At 35.3% G+C, this 14615-nt stretch overlaps 1 protein-coding gene across 1 annotated transcript in view; it reads right to left on the bottom strand.

The window, feature by feature from the left end:
• SHPRH (SNF2 histone linker PHD RING helicase) overlaps positions 1 to 14615 on the bottom strand; it is a 71471-nt gene that overhangs the window by 11668 nt on the left and 45188 nt on the right. The window contains exons 23-24 of the mRNA XM_060167997.1: positions 12113 to 12184; positions 10425 to 10613 (exon numbers count right to left, since the gene is read on the bottom strand). Coding sequence (XP_060023980.1) covers positions 10425 to 10613; positions 12113 to 12184 — 261 coding nt within the window. The remainder of the gene's footprint in view (positions 1 to 10424; positions 10614 to 12112; positions 12185 to 14615) is intronic.

Here is a 14615-nt window from a genome sequence, read left to right as displayed (position 1 = left end):
CTATTAACACTCATTTTTTCCCTACCTACCAGCAGTGATAGGAGAGGTTAATAAAGTCAGCAAACCCTGTGGACTTTTATTTCCAATCTTTAGAATCAGAGATACCTACCACATTAGGCCTTTATTCTTAACTTTTTTTCTCTCTTCTGCTTGTGTTTTTACACTTCCAAGTGAAAAGCAAAAGTCCCCAAATAATACTGAAAAGACCACGGTTGGTCTAAGAGCAGAGTAATAAAAGGGATCAAAGGGATCAAACCCTCTAGCATTTCAGGTGAGTTCACGTTGGATTATTCAAATCATTCAACAAAAACTTTCTGTGCACATAAATGACAAGAACTACACTAGGCACTGAATATACAATGATGAAAAGATACTCCCTTATTCTCAAATACACACAGTCTAATGCATGTTACAGAATATGGAGAAAAGCAAAGGATGGTTTTATACTGCTGGGCTGGCCTGGAAGCGACTTAAGTGAATGCTTTATTATACCATCTTAATAAGCATTATGCACATTCTACTGTTCCTTTTAATGTTTCTTTCTATCTCAAATACATAAATGAACTTTGGCTCAGATCTGTCAGTTTCTGAGATGACTACTCAATGTGGTCACTGCTACAGAAAAGAAATATTCACTTTGTTAAAAAGATTAAAACAGGAAGGAGATGGGTTATATCTATATAGGAGAGGATCACAGAAAAAGCAAAAGAGATATGGATGAGGAAAACAGAGATATCAATCCATCCCTGTGCAAGGTGTTAACAGAGTATGAATATTCTCAAGACAGGTACACTGGCAGCCTTAATCCAACCCAGTTTATGTTTTAGCTCTATCAGCAAACACACAGATGCAAAGTTAGGCTGGAATTAGGGAGGGGGGGTGCATGGAAGAGAAATCCCCCCAAACTGCTAGATCATTTCATAATATATTAGGCTGACAGAGTTGGATTTAATTATAAGCAGCTCTGCCCTCTTCTGAAGTTCCTGTCCCTTTCCTCATTTCTATCCTTTCTTGGTAGTCTCTTCAGTTTTTCCACATGTATATCTACCAACCCTACTCTATGATTAATGCTTGGTTTTTCTTCATGTTTCTGAAACATCAAAGACCAAGGCCCAGCTTTGGAATGAAGACCCAGCATCTGTCCTCTGCCCGCCCCTGACTGTATCTTTGTGGCTGTTCTCTCTGAGGCACTAGTTCTCTCTAAGGCCAACTAGGGAACTATGAAAGGAGACATATAAAGTGCTACCACTCAGATCAAGTTAGTGCCTCTCCTGATCTTCCTCTCATGAGGTAAGTAGCCAAGAGCATTATAACACTTAACACTGAAGGAAAAGGATGGAATTTTCCTTCTTTACAACAAAAGAATCTTACAAAATGTTCTTTATGAAGATCTTTGCTCCCTTGCTTGTAATTTAATGAATAAAACCAAACTAGACCTCAAAGCTACACATATAAGTCTTTCCCTTTCTGGAAAATTAAGTACAAAGTTAAAAGCTCCAGACCATTCAGGCAGTCAAGGCAATGAAAAATCAGTAGAGATCCATTAGCAATAAAGGCCAACAAAGAATTTCTCATGAAATCTGGCCTAGAGGTTGTCTAATAGCATAACTAGAAATCAGAAATGTCTCGTAGCCTCTTATCTGCGCTAAATAGGTGCAACTAACTTATTTTTATCATAGAGTTAAACTTGATTGGAATAAGCAGCTACACATTTCCAGGCTCTTGTTAAAATCTGAGAACCTAAACTTTGAGTTAAAAGCTGTTAAATGTGTTAAAAGGATGGAAAATTCAGTTTTGTTTCTATTGTATACTCAGGAGATGCAGAATTCTAAGGAAGCAATCAAGTAGTATTTGATTTAGACTTTGATCAACCCCTCTCCTCCAAAACAGGTCTAAATATTTTACCAATGCATCTTAGAGTGAGGTACTGCTTTTTTCTCTGAAGTCTTGTTATTGGGGAAAGAGGAGGGAACAACAGGAAAAATCCATGAGTATAGCATAGAAGACATACTGTAGCTGGCTTCACCCTATTCCCTTCACATCTATTTTCTATCTGTTGAGACTCCTTATTTAGGGAAGGAAGGAAAGGAAGGAGAACAGTTATGACACCTCCCAACTGTAGCAGCAAAGCACTACTTCTACTTGATGTATATAAATAAAAGAAAAATAGTGCTCTCTATGACTGGAAAGTTATTGTTGAAAACTGGGGACTCTGAAGCAGGGCTTGGCAATCCATGACTCTGAACCAACGGTTTGTTACCCATTATATTGCTTCTTCACCAGTCTAGTCCTTCTTCCTTTGGCCCCTTTTATTTTCTCTGTTTGTCTAATCTGTCCACATTGCTCTCCCACTCCTTTTTCTTTGTAATATATATGGATTCTCATGGTCATGCTCAGCTCCAATGGCAGAATTAAGGGCTAAAGTGGCCACTGTGTTCTGAAGAACATCAGAAAAAAGTCAACACAATGGAGACGATGAATGTACTGAGTCTTATTTTTCATCAAACATCAGAGAGAATATTCATGTTTATAGGCTACTTTATGCCAATAGGCAGACTAAATCTTTAGGGATTTTATAGATACTATATATTATCTTTAATGTATCTTTATAATATATTAATATATGATATATTAGTATATATGTTTATATATTATATATATTCCATACATACACACTAATATACATAAAACATGTCAAATAATGTCTTACAGTATGGGGGTTGCCAGTCACTTATGACTCTAAAGTGAAGGCAGAATGAAGTCATTTTCAGAAGTGTAAAAACTCTGATTTTCCGTTCACATGCTTATCATGTTAAAATTTCTTGATGCAGCAGATCACAGCGAAAAAAGAATTGTAGAATGAGGATTACATGAATAATGGTGCCAGATAAGGCTGACACAGAAATGAAGGAAGCTAGCTAAAAAAATGAGAACTTCTACTACACTGGGGCACTCAGAAGATTCTTCCTTGAAAAGCGAAGTTTAAATGAGAGGATTAGGGTTACATTCCTTTCTGCATGACTTCAATCACTCTGCTTGGTTCTCTAATGAAAAGTATTTATATTATAATATTGTACACACCATTTACTGATATTTTTAGATATGGAAGTCACATCTACAATTAGATAACAAAACATGACAGTATAAACATTATAATATAAAAATGATACTATAACAAAAATTAGAATGTGGAAGGGAAAAGAAAGAATGAAGGAAGAAGAGATGCACGAATTTCCTCCTATTTTGACGTGAGGACTATTAGCAGATACTGTCTACAGCTAGTACTTCAAGAAACAAAATTTATGTATATTACTGAAAGTCATAACAAAAATAGAAACTGGCAATAGAAATAGGCAAAGAAGGAAGAATGAAGGAGAACATTACTTTTCATTGTATGCCGTTTGTTTTATTCTGAATTTATGTTTATGCTTTTGTGCAAATTACTTCTACTGAAAAATAATATTACACTTTTGGTTTACCCTGATTTCTTACAGATGAATAAGGGTTTTAGGGGAATGGGTGGGAGGCTTGTAATTCTGGGACCTTTTAAGCTTACTACATTAGTGATACAATTGGGACTGTGTTTATCACAAGTGAACTGGTGTTCTGAATTATGCCATTACCCTAGTGCTGCATGCTATTGTACCTGCAGTACCTCTTACTGCTCTAGGGTCAAATGGATGCCTAACCTGTGCTAGCTGCCCCAGATAAGAAGTTTCAGCCTTATCAGAAATGGGACAATCACATCTGAAACAGAGCAGGGATAACATTTAAATCTTCCAGTTATTACTTGTATTGGCTTTTCGCAATCTTTTAAACCTACTACAAGAATCAAAGATCCTGAGATTAGAGATTTTTTTGAAGATTCATTTAACTGAAGAACATCACTTTAAAAAAGACAAATTTACACAATCTAGCTCCGCCTCCCCCCCCCAAAAGAACTATGATCTCTAATCAGTTGTATGATAGATCATAGATTTTTCTTTAGGTTTCCTTGCTGATTTGTAACTTGATCTGTTTCCTATTGTTTAGTATAGAAGAAGTCATTTCCTGTCTTAGTACTTTCTGACTTTCATTACTTTTATTCTGGACTTTTCCTTTTGAAGCAGAGCTAACTCTTTCAGTTTGCCTGTGCTGTCCATAGTAGTTCCTGCTGAGTAAGATCAGTTAGCATTGTTTTATTTCTGTCTGCACCTGTTCACCACGCTAAAAATCCATGTTGATAGTGACAGATACAATTTAGTGCAGTTACACAGCTTGTATGATTGATCTCAAAAAGTAGGAATACTTTTCAAGCATATGCCTGGGTTGCGTTCTTCACATGTTACTTGAATAAAGTTCAATGGAAACTCCATCCAGGCAGCCTATGTGGGAAATTTTACAAGTGCACTTAGCCACAAAAATATTATCCTGTTCTTTAAAATACTTTAATGATTATTTCAAAGAGATAAAGTTAGCAACTGCAAAAAAGTTAAAAATTTTATTTGGAGCCAAAGGTTTTTGGGGATATTATATGTAAATACTAATCAGTGGTTTACTTGTCCATCCATCCATCCAGCCAACCATCCATCCATCCATCCACTGAGTACCTCTTACATGCCAGGCATTGTTCTAGATACTAGGGATACAGTAGCAAATGAAACAAAAGTCCTCACCTCATGAATAATGTCTTTTCCACATTTTAATGGAGTTTATACTCCACACAGTAAAAGTGTTCATAAAAATAACTTATAGTTTATATCTTAGAAGTCTTTACTGTATGTTCAATTTATTGCAAGCTATTGCTAATTTCAACATGAGACTCACTAACAGTTCAAGAGCTAACTTGGCTGGTGAATAGAAATGGTTTTTTGCAATTATATTTATTCATGACATTTTCTAACAAAAACACTTAACTGTGTTATAAATTTACCAGTTAATATTCATGTATTAATATTACACTATACATTAATATTATACATAATATTAATTTACCAGTTAGTATTATAAGATAATATCACATATCTCATATGAAAATATTTAGATAAGCATATTTACCAAATTATTTTATGTCAATTTTAAACTCAGTCATAATTTTATAGTTTTATCCCACCCAGATATTTTAATTGTATTTAGAAAGTACAAGACAGACTTCACAAGTCACCTTTGAATCAACTGAACAAAAAGTCAAAAAGAAAAAAAAAAAGAAAAAGAAAAGAGAAAAACAGAAAGGAAACAACAGGATTCTACACATAGTAGAATATGACCCATGGTATTACTAGGTTTCTCTGAGAGTTTTAATGTAGAAATACAGTATTTTTTTCCTCTACAAAAAGGCTGTATAAAACATCTCTACTAGCAATAGATTTGCTTGTTAAAAATGTAGTTTCCTGGACCAGACCCGAGATCTAACGAGTTAAAATATATGGGAATGGAGCCTGAAAAAATTCTTTATTTTAAAAAGCAGACCACTTGATTATTAGACACTCAAAAGTGTGAGAAGATGAAGCACTGTGGTGTGTGTGGGACAGGTGGGAAGGCTTTGCTATGGCTATATCCATGTATTTTCTCCTGGACAGAAACTTATGACATAAGAATCGTGTCCATTATGGGGTCACGGTTTCCACTGACAAAAATGCTTTGTATGAAACCTAGCCAAACTGAGGACACGGGGAACAGGCCACGTGGGGCATATGTTCTGCCAGGAGGCCTACTTCACCCTCTAAAATGCCTGGCAGCTGTCAGAACTTGCAGGGGGAATTTTGTTTACTTTGTGAAATGCCCAGTAGGTTCCAAGGGTCATTCAGGAATACTGTCACACTGCTGTTAGGGTAGATAGAGTCCACTAATTCACTAATGAACATTTTACTCATTTTATTTATATGGTCAGTCAATAGGATTCCTTACATTGTGAAATACCAGTAGAAAAAAATGTCTTATATTATTTAATTCTATTTTTATGTTCTCCAAATATCTTTTGTCTGAGATCAGCTATATGATTAAGCACCATGTATGATATTACACTGTTTGCTATGTCCAAGAGCCTTGACATGAATGCTTAGAGTAAAATAAACATTTCAGATAAAAACTTTAATGAAATGAAAAATTAATTCTCAGGAGTGTTTAATAAAAATCAGGGATTGGATAACCAACAATAAAAAAGAACCCCTAAGTTTAGGAATAGTATGAACTAATATTTATAAAATTTCAAAATAATGCCTTCATTATTCATATAGAGTCATCTTTATATCCCTCAACTCCAAGACAGATGATGTGACCATTTAGTGGGGTAGTTTCAGATGGTCAGAGTAAACGATAAGCACATGCTTTAAGGAGAAGGTGGCAGAAATGTGACAGGCAGCAGAAGGCAGAAGTGGCAGACAGAAATGGTGACAGAAAACAAAAGTTAATGTAGCAAGAAGCAATGTGAGAATGTGGAAAAGTGATAAAACTTGCTTGCATAGTAAGTACAATATTCAGTCTTGTATTTAATGAAAAGTAAATATTTATGCATCAAAAAGAGAAATTAACTTTAGTGAATTCTGTATTCTTTTAATTTTTTTACAAGATCCTTCAATTAATTCATGTGTTTATCAATACCCATGAAAGACAGGAAGAAGTCAGAACATAATAAACAGTATTTGACAGATATCCCTGTTCCAACAGGACAGCAAATGTAACTGTCCTGATCTCTCTCCTGGGTGTCTAGGAAAGCTGCCATAAAATGAACAGGTGTTTGGGTTTGATGGGCTCAATGACTCAGTTTCACAGAGGCTGTGCTGTTTACTGGTAGCCAGAGCAATCACTTCCTAAACCTTACTGCATGAAGCCTGACACAGCAGTTCTTTCTTATGCTCGTTCCCCATACTGTGATGAATGCTTTCACCTAAGGGTCAGCAGTCCTGCTTAGGCCGTGAATGCTATCTGTGGCCCTTGGGATGCCTGAGGCCAGAGGAAAAGATAAAAGGGAAGAAGAAAAGGCTAAAGAAAGACTCTTTATGGGAAGGAAAAGGAGAAAGAAACTATAAGAGTAGGAGGAAAAGGGGAGGGGGGACTGAAAAGGAAAGCAGTTCTTTGTGTGGTGAATAGGTTAAAGTATACTAACTCTGGACATTATATACCGTCCACTTGGACCACCTATTCAACATTCAGATCTCATTGGTTCAGCTTCTACCACCTTTTCTCCTCCACCTCACTTGAGTCACCCACTTCTACAGTCACATCTGGAGTACCGAAAACCTGTCCCTCTGGAAAGAACTAATACAAATATCATATGATATCGCTTATATGTGGAATCTAAAAAATGGTACAAATGAACTTATTTACAAAACAGAAACAGAATCACGAATGTAGCAAACAAACTTATGGTTACCGGGGGTGGGAAGGGAGGGGAGGGATAAATTGGGAGATTGGGACTGACATATACACACTACTATATATAAAATAGATAACTAATAAGGACCTAATCTATAGCACAGGGAACTCTACTCAATTCTCTGTAATGACCTATAAGGGAAAAGAATCTAAAAAAAAAAATAAGTGGATATATGTATATGTATAACTGATTAACTGTGCTGTACTCCTGAAACCAACGAAACATCGTAAATCAACTATATTTCAATAATAATAATAATTAAAGATCTCCTATTCTCTGATAAGGACCCCTACCCTTATAGCTTGGTTGTGCAATAGCCCAACCTACACTTGTTAGTTATTCAATTTCAATGAGATCTCTACTTTCTCTCTACATATCAACACTCTTCCTGTCTTTTCAAGAATCTTGTATTATGCATTATCCCTTTTCTCTCCTATATCTTCAATCTACTCTTCTTTATTGAAGATTAAACATGCTCAAGAATCTTTTATATTAAGCAGAATAAAACAAAAAAACACAAAGCCTTTCTGCACTTCATATCCCCTTCTGGTTACAACACTCACTTTTCTACTTCACAGCTCAATTTATGAAGTAGTTGGGCATTTTTCTCTCTTGACCTATTCATTTCCTGTTCACTTCTCATTCCCTCCCAATCTGCTTTTTGCTAATACATTTCCACGGAAAGGGCTCCTTTCCAATGACCTTCAGTAGCCAAATTAGTCCATCTTGTAGCTGAGCCACCTTCAGCATTAAGGGAAACAGCTGATAACCGCCTCCTCCTTGAAGCCGAGTTTCCATTGCCTCTGTTGGCAGCATGTTCTCCAGGACTGCCTATGCCTCTAGTTGCTCTTTCTTGGTCTCCTTTTTCAGCTCCTCTCCCTTTATTCCATTTTTTTTGAAAAGCTATGGAGTGCTGCAGGACCTGATTTGAAGCTAAATTTTATGTTTCTTTCCTTAGGCCAGCTTATACACTTTCATGGCTTCAAAGATCACTTATGCCAATGTCTCTGAATTTTCTCTCTCCAGCTCCACATATTAACACTTTGCTGGAAAGTTCTACGTGGATGTCTTCGGCACTTCAAATATAGTATATCTAAATGTACCCTTCTTCCAAGTACCTTATATAGTTAACTGTACTTTTAGCCACTTGATTTTTCACATCAGAAACCAGAGGTCACCTACGAAATCTCCCTCTTCATCATCAACCCCTCCGATACTGTATCTCATTCATCAACTCTACTCCAAACATCTCCTGAATATATGTACTTCTTTGCATCTCCACTGCCACCAACCTAATCAAAGCCACCATCACTACTGTTGTAGCCTCCTAAATTGGTCTCTCCAAATTTTTTTCTACTCTAGTCTTTTCTATTCCTGCTAATCTAATTTCCATACTGTAGCAAGAGGAATCTTTTAAAAATCCAAGTCTGATCAGGATACTCCTCTGCTTATAACATATAACATGTTAATAGCTTTCTTTACATGAAAAGAAAATTCTCAGATGCTCAGACGGCTCTTCAGTATCTGGCCCCTCTTTGGATTCGACTCATTTCATTCCATTCTCCTTTGTGTTTTCTACATCGCAGCTACTCAGTTCCATTTGAGTTTCTTCTTGTCTCAGACCTATTCACATACTGGGATTTTTGGTTGGTTGTTTTTTCTGTCTTGCAGCCTCCTCCCAACAAGATCACTTTTACCCTCTCTCAGGCTGGCTGATCCATTCATCCTTTAGACATCTACTTAACTGCCATTCCCTCAGAGAAGCCAGGTTTCATTTTCTTTTGTAGTGCTTATCACGTCAATTATTTGCTTAATGTCTGTGCTTTCTGCCTCAACTCAAACTCCTTCCCCCGACTGCCAAAATGTAAAATCCATGAGGGCAGCAATCATACCTGTTTTATTCATGAGTGTGTGTTGCATCTGTGAGGCCCAGCACACTGCCTGGCATACAGTATGTGTCCAGTAAACATGTACGGGAAGAATGAATGAATGAAAGTTCATCCCAACTTTGGGATTCTGTTTACCTCAACACACTTGAGAGCACTGTGACTGATATTTTCAGGTTTTACTCAAATGACAGTGGGAATAAATAGCAATTAGATATTCTTTAATGGAACTCCAGTGTTCTCGGGAGAGGGCATCCTAACAACTGCCTAACTCCTGGCAGCTTCAACTTGTGGTTAATTCTACTCACAAAATACAACCCTGAAAAATAAGTGAGCAGAGAGCATCAGGGACCCAGAAGGAGAAGAAATGAATGAAAAATATTCTACTACCTCTTGCTTATGAGCCAGCTGCCCCATTCTCCCAACCACTCCTTCTGGCCTATATTCCCTACTATACTCATACATTGAGTTGTCCATTGTCTAAGTTTGGTTAGAGAGAAAAAAAAAAAGCATGCTTAAGCAAAACAAAGAACAAAAAAGTCTAGTAGAGGCTTCTCATTAAATAAATACCCCTTAGGCAGAAAGTCCAGTTACAGATCCTATTTGGATTTTAAATTATAGTCTTATTTCTTAAAGTTCTGAAGGAAGCATGGGAAAAAAATTAGGAAAATAACGCAAAGCTTTGGCTATACTCTGAAATACCAACCCACGCCGTCTAAAAGTGCACTACCTCCTCCTTGTGACAGTCTTCACTAACTTCAGTAATCAATTTATTTTATCCTTCAATTTGGTGGGGCACATCTTTTTTCCTGATACCCGGGGCTGAATGGAAGAATGAAGAAAAAGAAACCTTGAACTTAACCAGAGCTCTATCAATTTGTAATGGACAGAAACACTGCAAAAATAGTAAGGGACTGGAATTCTAAGATGTTACTTTTTTTGCCACGATGGGCATAACTATTACTAACTAAATATGTCTGAAAAAGCTTTCTTGTGTTCCTCCCACGAGGAACAAGTAGATGGTAAAGCTGAGGCTTTCAGGCAGTGTATCTACAGACAGACAACAGTGGTTGCTCCATAGTCACTGGGCCAGGCTTGTTCTGATTTTGATGCTCTCACGGCCAGATACTGATTCCTATTATCTTGCTCTGACTATGCGTCTACATGTTCTTAACTGACTTTACCTTCACAGGGATGTCCTCTTCCTGGCTGGCTTTCTCTGAGGTGAAGACATACGAGATTTCTTTATGAGATGTGGTCTGGCGGCAGATGGCACACTTAATGGAGCTCCTGTGAGACCCCACGCTGTACTGTTCGATAATAATTGAAATGCATTCATTACAGAAACAGTGCCCACAGGTCAGTACTGCCCACTAAAAAAGAAAACACATAGCATATGCCTCAGTGAGATGCTATCAAAGATGCCTTCCAATCTATAAACATATTAAAAGGAGAAGAGAGTCAAAATTTCATTTCCTAACTATTTCATGATATAAATATCCTTTTTAAGTCATAAAAACTAAGTTATACTTTTAAACTAACTATGTTTTAGTCCAACTAGACTAAGCTTTCATAGTCTTTAGTTCTGTTCACCCTAATAGGAGGATAATAGTCAGTCATCATTATTTTGTAAGATGCTCGTATTCTCATTTCAGCATTTAGGAAAAATGCAAATTACTCTTTAGCACTCTCACAGAATAGACTGACTACAACATTAATTTGGACATAATGTCATATTCAGTATATTCTACACAACTTAGTAATAAGCAGATTTACATTTTCACATGTTAAAGCATTTATTATATAGAAAATGAGATGGAAATGTTAAAGATAATAAAATTTCTGAGACAATCTAGTTGCATGAATCTCATCAAAACTAAAAGCAAAGAAGAAACTACTTACACCATGATCCTTTCCATTTTTATAGTAATTTTTATCAAAATGTTTTTATCACTGATTTTTAACAGAAATTGCCAGTATCTGTAATTTCTATTCTTCTCCTCCATTACCAATCTGTCCTTTTAAGATTTATTATCAATAAAATATCCTTTAAAATCTTATCTTCTCCATGAATCGTGGAAACTAAAAGATATGTTCTTTCTGATTATTGCTGGTCAGAATATGGAACTCATATATTTAGGCTTCTACTCTCAGCTCCATAGAAAAAAGTGCCAAGGACACTTTTACTCATTTAATAGTAATAGACTTATCTTTCAAAATTTGAAAAGCAGTGAATATACCGATATTACATATATTTATTTATCATACAAAGTAGGAACTTATAGTATCATAAATCACATTTCATAAAGTAAAAATAAGAATCTCTTTGAGGAAAACTAATACAGTTCCATTAAGTTTATAGACATTTGTATACTAATATTCACAAAGAAGTATACTTAATTGATATAATAGTCTTCTAAAAATCACATATGAATTTCCTCAGGATTGCTGTTATTTGCGCTTTAAATCCTGGTACTATTAGACAGTAATAATGTTAAGTAAGAACTACGTTACTATACCTTTGTCATAACTTAAGTAAATCTGTATATGCCGTATTATATTTCTGTACAAGTACCAAATAACCATGGTAAACTGACAGACTCAAGTGACTGGAAATAATACTTAAAATTATTCACCTTTAATGAAAAAGATGGGGCTATTCTAGAAATATGTTTTCACCTATCACTTAAGGGAAAACATTGCTCAAACATATTTGGCACTAAGCCAGTCAGTTAACCTTTGGCCCTACCTTTCAGACAGAGGTACTATTTGCCTTGCATGCAAAGTTTGAGGGTGGGGCGAGTTGTAGGTAAAAGCCTTTGAAGACTGTAAAGTATTTTACAAATGCATGTAATATTTATTATAATTTCACCTGTTTTCCCAGTTGCCGAGCACAGATTGGACAAGGTTCTGGATTAATACCTCCTGATGTTTTGTCCTGAGACTATCCAAAAAAGAATTAAAACATATATTAGTTATATTTTAAAAGCCGTTACATGTTGTACAACTCATTTATAAAAGTAAATGTTGGCAATTAAAATAATCTAATAATTGAGATGACCTAATAATTCATATATTAATACTATCATTCCTGGGATTTACAAATAACATTTATTTAAGGTGTGAAGAAAAAAATGGACTCAATTTTTAACACAGTTTGTTAAAGTTATCATATTACTGTATTTGTGATTATGATAGAAGGCAAAATAAAAAGCAAAATATGATATAATTTACCTAAATTCTCAAATTTTACTTTCATGTTAGATATATTTTTTTAATAAAGAAATAGATATTCTGCATGTCCACTTGGCATGGGATCAAAGACACTGGGAAGAGGCAGCATTTATTCACATAACTCCTTATTAATACTGATTTCTTCTCTGTATCCTTTTTCTAATCTCACCAAGGCAAAGCAAATAATTAGAGACCAGAAATATTACTGATTTGAGACCTAACTATGCCTGGAAATTATGTTGAAGTATAATAGCTTTTCAAAGTCTCTTTAAAAACTGAAAGATTTCCAAAAAAGTCATCAACTGAACAGGTTTTAAAACTGAGGAAAACATAAAGGAAAGTAAAATAGACTCATAGATTACTAAATTGTTCTTGATTATCCTCTGACTCTTATAAGCAGAAAAAAAAAGCCAAATTGTGCATGGATTCAGAAGTTCTAATGGTTAAAACAATTCCATTAACTACAACGTAAGTACACAGCATTTAAAAAAAGTTGGACTGAATTATTCTTTTCCTCTGTTAATTATTGATTTGTTTCAGGTAACATAGCAAACCACCTAAAACCTTAGTGGCTAAAAAAACATTAATTTCTCCTGATGCTACAGGTCACCTGGGTTACTTTGGGATGCACTGATTTGGCTTGGGCTGGATGGTCCAGGACGGCCCACACTCATATCTAGCAGTTGGTAGGCTAGCTGGTCTGGGGAGAGGGCTAAGCTAAGGTTTTTGCTCCTCAAGAAAGGTAACCTGGGCTTCTTCACATAGTCGCAGAGTTCCAAAACATGACACAATTGGGAGAATTCCAAAGTGCGTGGACTTTTCAAATCTCTGTGACACAAGGCCCAAAACAAGTCATCTGCCTAAGCCTAGAGTCAGTGTAGGAGGGGATTAACCAAGAGCAAGCACGCAAGAGAAGGTATTACTATAGCATTTTGTAAACAATCGACCAGAATTTACAATATCTCTTCTTTTCTAATTTATTTAATGTAAGAATTAGCGTGTTTTCCACAAAGGGCATGATTGTAAATATTTTAGGCTTTGTCGGCCATACGATCTCTGCTCTAACTCCTCAACTCTGCTATTATAGCACAAAAGCAGCTGTAGACAATACTTAACGAATGAGTATAGCTGTATTCCAATAAAACTTTATTCACAAAAACAGGTGATGGGCTGGATTTGTCCTATGCTTAGTAGTTTGCAGATTGCTTATTTTCCTTCATTTATAGAGTAAATATTATTTTCTTATATTTTTTGCCAAATGGGTTTTCCTACATAGATTATATCCTTGGAATTTTAATTTTTAAAAAAATAATTCAACATATAGAGGATATCAACTTATGTTCCATAACTAAAAGAATCATCAACTATCTCTTAATTTTGACTCTCACATTTAAAGTACAGAAATCTTGTATTTTAAAAACTCATGTCCAGAAATATCAAGAATATTTTTCCGAATGTTATTTTTCTATAGCTAGCATTTTGAGAGATTGACTTAAAGTTCTTCTCTTTTTTCCCCTGCCAAAATAGTAGTCATCATTATAATAATAGTAATAATATAATAACATTAATAGTGAATACCTAAAAAGTGCTTAATAAACCAGTAAACACTTTAGCACTTACATATATTAATTCATTTGATCCTCAAGAGAGCCCTACAAGATAGTGTTACTTTTCTCATTTTACAGATGGGACAAAGAGAAGTAAATAACTTGAATAAAGTCCTATATTTAGAAAATAGTGGCATCATGATTCAAATTTGCACTATCTAGGTCCAAAAGTCTACCTTCTTAACTACTATGCTATTTTTACCTATAAAGAATGTCCAACTTTTTCATTTTGTCATTGCTGAGATTTAATGATTCACTTAAATGTATTTTGTACTAGTTTTCAGGACCAATTGTAGTCTACTGCTTTCCTTCATTTGCCCTATCCAAAAAACTACTATTATATGTTGTTCTGATAAGTTACTCTGCCACTCCCATTTATTCTTGCCAGAAAATGGAATTATATTCATCAAAGTCCAATACAGTACTTTGCTTACTACTAAGAAAATATGTTGTGAATTACATTAAATAATTCGTTTCCACGTCCTCTTATTTAGCAGCTTTCCAAACACACTACACAGTTTCAAAAAACAAATT

This window comes from Lagenorhynchus albirostris, chromosome 12 (genome assembly GCF_949774975.1).
Source record: "Lagenorhynchus albirostris chromosome 12, mLagAlb1.1, whole genome shotgun sequence".
Taxonomy (NCBI): domain Eukaryota; kingdom Metazoa; phylum Chordata; class Mammalia; order Artiodactyla; family Delphinidae; genus Lagenorhynchus; species Lagenorhynchus albirostris.
Note: the sequence above shows the minus strand (reverse complement) of the source record. Positions and strands in the feature narration are given on the sequence as shown.